A 6,654-nucleotide genomic window follows, 5' to 3' on the forward strand; every position below is an offset into this window, starting at 1 on the left:
AACAGCAGCAATTTGGTTAGATAATGTAGCATGTATATTTGGATTTAAATATTGATTAATTAAATCAAATCCATTTTGCAGCCTTTATATTTACTTTTTATTTTTTATGTTTATAATGTCAACATTTGTAACTGATAGTCTAATGGACTTTTGTTGTGCTTAGGAACAAATACATTTTAATAAAGAAATTGTTAAAATTTATTGTGTGGAAATGGCTATTGAAGTGCAAATCTATGATTAAAGTGCAATGCTAAATAAAGTGCTAGTTTTAGTAAGGTGGAAAAGGTGCTATGAAGGTTACTTAAGTAAAACATGTAGTCCCAGTAATGAAAACCTTAAAGAAAAAAATGTGCACAGATTTTGTTTTAAATATTTTTAACATGAAAAGAATGTTAAGTGAAATGTTTTTTTGATTTTTTTTTTTGGCCACAAACCAGAAAGGGGCTTATTTTCATGTGTTTTATTGTAAAACAACATAAAACTCTTGTTTATTTTTAATCTGTGGTTTCTGGTGACAAAAGTCACATGACCAGAATATGCGCTGACCTATTTGATAAGAACAGAAAAACAAGTTGCTGAAACTAAATGGTCAAGTCTAAAATAACACGTCAGTGCTTGAAAAAGTTGCATCTTTGTGACGATTAGCATTTTTTACCCTCAAACACCAGCTATTTTCTTTTTTGTTTTTTGGCTACAACAATTCTGCATTGCACAATAAGATATTATGAATAGCTGAGAGTTAAATTTTCTCAAAAGAAAAAATCTAACAGTGAGGGCCATCTCAAGTTCTTTGACATACAAAAGCTATATCTCGCTCAAAAAGGTACTCAAAAAAATCTTCTAACATGTCCACGGGGAAAATTGGAGACTGAATCAAAACTTTTATTGAGGCTGCAAAGTACGAAGCGGTGGCATTTTGCTGACTCTGCAAAATGCTGTGTGTAATAACCTCTAGAAGATCTACAAGAACCTCTACATAGTTTCTACATGGTATATGACCAACCAAGTCTTAAGCTGGCTGCTTCTGTACAAATGTACAATTCTTCAAATCCAATTTTATGCCCTGTTAAGTTGTGGTCATGCATAACCCCATTCTATTTCATATTTTGCTATAAATTCATGAATCAATGTTGAATCATCAAAGCATCAATCATCTGTTCCAGGAAATATATGGCTTTTATCACACTGCACTTTACTGTTCACTTGGCATTGCAACTGTAGCACTAACTTTATTGTAGTATTTTATTTCTACTGAAAGATGTGACCAGGAAGTCTGAGAATGTAATTTCTCAAACTACACAGTAAATCACATTTAGGACACATATGAAGATGTGATCTATCAACAGAGCAATGTATTTCTGGTAAGGGCCTTGAAATACTATATGAAATATCCACTATATAAATCTGGTTTCTTGGTATATCAAGTATTGCTGGAGTCTTCACTTCATCAGATCTTTATACCTCTAGTGTCAGTCGGTCTGTGTGTCCAGTTTTGAACATGGTTTAACAGTTACTATAAATCTTTCCTTCAACTGGCAGTGTCTGACCTGCTTCTTTGAAAGATATGAACTTTATCCAATTGTAAGGAATAAAAAAAGTTATAGCTGGTGTATGATTAATCAATGCTGTATGTGTTGCATAAAGATGTCCGTATAAATATCCTTCATGAAATCAGGCCCTCATTTTCTTCTAAGACTTTTGAAAGCCAGTGTGTACATACTGACCACCGGATTACCAGATTAACTAGTTCTGTAAACTACACTGGTAACTGGTTTTATTAGTAATTTGATGTGACAATTTCTAAGCAAAGTTTTTGTGATTTTTTTCTGCTGTGAACAATGAAACTCATTTCAGCTGTGCTTCTGCTGCTTTTCGTGGGGACGGTCTTCTCTCTTGCATACAGTAAGAATCATCTGCCTTTGTGTCTACAATTAATATTTTTACATGGTGAAAGTCCGCTGATGTAGTTCAGAAACTTCTATAAACTATGGCAGGAGGATCTCAGTTGTTTAGCTGAGTTTCTCATATATGTGGTGAACAATCCGGATTGTACCGACATCTTTTGTAAATATGTGATTATACTCAATTTTCTGAGGATCTAGATGGAGATATATTTTCTAAAGTACCCAGACTCAGCTTTATTGTCAATGTTTTTGTGCACAAACACACAATTTATTTCTTGTTGTACACCTTACATCATGCAAACATGAAAAAATAAAGAAACAGAGGCAATAAAAAACTAAAAGAGCATTACATCTATATACTTATATATATATCCACATATATATAATTGTATTTTTTTTATGCTGAGCTAACTAATGCAAAAGTTCTTACTTTTTTCTCTGTGAAGGAAAGAGTCAATAACAAACCAGAGCTCCAATAACTCCAATTTCCTCACACAGTTAAAAAAAATCTTCTTTTCTTAAACTGGCAACAGGATTAAATGTGAACCTGTCTGTTTATCTGTCCTGTGTTCCCATGCAGGATCTCTACATACAGTATGCTAATCTTTAAAAGCCCTGCCTTTTCAAACTGAAGTTGTTAGATAATTACTCTCAACAACACTTCATGCAACCATGTCTTGACTTTCCTTCCTTTTGCTTCCAGAAAATGTGGCTTTACGTGGCAAAGCAACTCAGTCTCATCGTTTCATAGGAGACTTGGATAGTCTTGTGGATGCCAGCAATGCTATTGATGGAAACCGAAATCCCGATCTTACACAAGGATCTTGCACAAACACTGGACAACGAACATATCCCTGGTGGAGGGTGGACCTGCTGGAGTCCTACATCATCACTTCCATCTCTGTAACCAACAGAGGAGACTGCTGCTCAGAAAACATTAACGGAGCAGAAATTCATGTTGGTGACTCCTTACAGGATGATGGCACATCAAACCCAGTGTGAGTAACACAGATACACATTTTTATCCCCTTCAAATGCTTCATTTAATTTGTGAGGATAACATGCAGTTGGCCAAATTTAATTAGATTTACCAATTGGTCTAGTAAACGGAAATTGAATGCATTATTTTATAACTTGACTGAAATTACTAAATTTTTATGTAAGCAAATCAGATCTGTTAGTTTTATAAAGTGCTTTGAGGTTACTTTAATTAGGAATCAGCAATATAAATAAAATAAAACCAAAATGAAAATTATTTCACAGTGAAATATGGTTGTAGGTGCTTTATGTATTCACGTTTTTCATATTTTCCTAACTAGCAGCTAGAAGATTGTCATACTTGTTTTGATGTGTGATTAAATAATTTCAGACTTCTTTTTATTATCTACTACAAGGAAATATGGATGGATGGAAATATGGTTTTATGACTACAGGAAATCTTTACAGACGAAATCTCTAAGTGCCCTCTTTACAGACAGGGCACTTAGAGTGCCCTGTCTCTAAGTGACCTGGTCATAACCTACAATACTTTACAGGTCAGCTGGCCCAAACAGGGCAAGGGTGACAGTGTGAAGTCCAGAGTAAGGCTGCTGATCCTACATATTGAAAGGAGTTTGATTAAGTATTGGTATAGGATTAGGCTTTTACTAACTATTGCACTGCTTAAACGGGTCGCTGGTGGTTGCTAAGCTACTTCGCTTGCTTGGTTCGCTTGCTACTGGAAACTGATTGCAGTGGAGTTAATTTTGTTTTTCATCAACCTAATTTAAAGCAAAAATGTGATTTTTTTTTTTCCGATTCTCTCTGTTTTAGGGTTGCTGTAATTTCTCACATCCCACCTGGCAGGACACTGAGAATAACTTTTACAAGTCTTGTGGAAGGTCGTTATGTGATTGTGTCACTTCCTGGCTTTAACAGAGTCCTTACACTCTGTGAAGTGGAGGTCTATGGTTACCGTGCTCCAACTGGTGAGACCTGCATTGTTACCATTTTCTTCAGGTGTCTAATTATTCAAGTCAAACTTGACTTGTATAAGTCAAACTTGAATAAGTCAAGTTTGACTTAAATAAAGTCAACTTGAATAAGTTGAATAAGTCAACTTATTCAAGTTTGACTGATTCAAGTGGTAAACTTGACCACTGTAAACATGGTCAAGTTTACAGTTATAAACATCTGTATAACTTGACCATGAGATTAAATTGTGCATCAAGTGTGGAAACTGAGTGTAAATAATCCATGAACTTTTATACAGACACATTGTTTCAAACATAAACTATCAATTTATTGTAGCAACATCAGTGTCATTAAATGTACCTCTGAGTCTATAACAAAGCCATGCACAGTTTCTCTAAATACTTATTGTTGTGACCTGATTCCAAATTCAGTATTTCAGTAGATATTTTAAAATGTTGTTTTTCAGGAGAAAATCTGGCTATTTATGGTAAAGCTACCCAGTCTACACTGTATAGTGTATACGTTGCCTACAACGCTATCGATGGGAATCGAGCAGCCAACATTGCAAAGCACTCATGCAGTATTACAGCAAATGAATTCAACCCCTGGTGGAGACTTGACCTGGGAAAAACCCATAAAGTTTTCTCTATTAAGATAACCAACCAGATAGAAGACTTCACTCGAATTAATGGAGCTGAAATTCGCATTGGAGACTCACTTGACAACAATGGAAACAACAATGAAAGGTAACAATCTGTCCTCTATATGAATTTGAAATATATTATTGTATATATCGTCCTTACCATAAGATTTATCCAGTGAAAAAAATATGAAATATTTCATACTGTACCTGTTTTTATTTTTTTCTGTCAGGTGCGCTGTGATCTCAACCATCTCTCCAGGTTTTACTGAAACCTTTCTGTGCAACGGTATGGACGGTCGATACATCAACGTTGTCGTACCTGGAAGAACTGTGTATCTCCATCTGTGTGAGGTGGAAGTGTACGGCTCCAGATTGGATTAATTTTAAAGATCCTAAAATTTTTAAGGAAGAGTTTGTTTTTAATAATTTCCATGATTACATAAATTTGTTAGAAAAAAGGTTAGCATAAACTGCAGATTGACTTGAGTCTCATTATAATAAACACATTTTGCAAAACAGAGTCCCATTATTTTTATTTCCTTACCGTCTGTATTTTCCAAAGATTTCATGAATAGTGCACTTAAGAAGTAGTGCACTCCTACTTCCATTTACCGCCACATCTCTCCTGATATTATGAAATGACAAATTAAGCAAAACTTGAATGCCTGTCATATCTGATTAGACTGACAGAGTTTTTGTCTGAGATCGACACAAACTCGGAGCCACACTGAGTTGATACAGCATCAACTGTGCTGTGGTGTTTCTTATATCCCACTTCTGATTGCTCTTGATGGGAAACAGTTGAGGAAAGCTGCATCTGCTCTGTGACACAACCAGTCACAGAGTCTTAAACAAACACCTGCACATAACCCACCAGGATATGACATACTTCTACAACTCAACTGAGTTAAATTCAGCTGACTGAATTAGAATGAGATACATTTGGTTATATATATGTTTCCAACATGAAAGAGTAAAACATACTATGAAACATGTTGATAGTTCTGTTCAATACTAATTTACTTCATAAATTATTACAAACAAAACATCTGTATAACTTGACTGCTGGGTTTTGAAAAAAACTTGTCCAGTGTCTTTCCCTATATTTGTAAAATAGGGCAGAAGGAGCAGCTATCACATACAAGATAAGAAATGCTTTGTTGAAAAGCAAAGAGCAACGTGCCACATGACAAATCCCTCACGTGTTTGCACAATACATGTTATCTAATTCTAAGGAAAAGCAAAGTCATAATCAGAGTAACAAATTACACGTCATGATAAGATTCCTGCGTATATTCCTTAATAAACAGTAGCTCCTCATTTTCTTTAGTAACATTTGACAGACCAAGGTACGTGCAATAAAATGTACAGAATTGTCTCTCTTTCAGTGTATAATGTTCATTGAGTTCTGTTTTTTTTCTTACAAATAGATTTTAAAAGGCATATTTTGTGCACTTTGTCTGGAGTCTAAATCAGAACAATGAGACACCCTTCAGCTCTGCTTGTGTTGCTTCTCCTGACGACAGCCTCAGCTTATAAATATAGTAAGCATAATGTACCTTAATCTGCGTATGAAATGTTTTTCCTTCTACAGTCTTGTTGATTCACTGACAGTCAAATTATTAAACTGTGGAGCCATCATCTTTGTTGTTCAACAAAATTTCTCATGGATTTAGTGACAATGATGCAAAATGTATTTGGATTTTTAAAAAATCTGGGATATAATTTTTTTATCAGTGCAGGCACAATCAGTGCATAAGAGAAATAAGCCAAAATCTATCAGGAACCTTCCATAAAAATTTGGATTTTAACATAGAACATAGATCTGAAATATTTGTTTTTTGAAATTGAGAATGCTATAGTATGTTTCAAATGTAAAGATTTGACACAACTTGTGTATTATAAAACACAAGTTTTGGACTAGTTTCACAACAGCTATTTTGCTTTGTTTGTTTTTTTTTCTTCCAGAAAATTTGGCTTTACGTGGCAAAGCAACTCAGTCTAATCGTCTAAAAGGAGAATGGGATAGTTTTGTGGATGCCAGCAATGCTATTGATGGTATTAAGAGAGGAAAAATTATTCTGAAACTTTAAAAACCTTTTGACTCGTTATATCCTCTCTATGCCCGGATTCAGAAAATGCTGTGTGCAAGGA

The 6,654-nt window shown here is 34.7% G+C and overlaps 1 protein-coding gene across 1 annotated transcript; it reads left to right on the forward strand.

The window, feature by feature from the left end:
- The first annotated feature begins 1,704 nt into the window (after positions 1-1,704).
- Positions 1,705-5,021, forward strand: LOC103477664 (fucolectin-1-like). Its single transcript, XM_008430920.2, has 5 exons — positions 1,705-1,902; positions 2,608-2,902; positions 3,717-3,871; positions 4,324-4,603; positions 4,731-5,021. The coding sequence occupies exons 1-5, from the start codon at positions 1,839-1,841 to the stop codon at positions 4,879-4,881; spliced, it is 945 nt and encodes a 314-aa protein (XP_008429142.1). The 5' UTR covers positions 1,705-1,838; the 3' UTR covers positions 4,882-5,021.
- Positions 5,022-6,654: the final 1,633 nt, after the last annotated feature.

Source organism: Poecilia reticulata, linkage group LG16, assembly GCF_000633615.1.
Source record: "Poecilia reticulata strain Guanapo linkage group LG16, Guppy_female_1.0+MT, whole genome shotgun sequence".
NCBI classification, from domain to species: domain Eukaryota; kingdom Metazoa; phylum Chordata; class Actinopteri; order Cyprinodontiformes; family Poeciliidae; genus Poecilia; species Poecilia reticulata.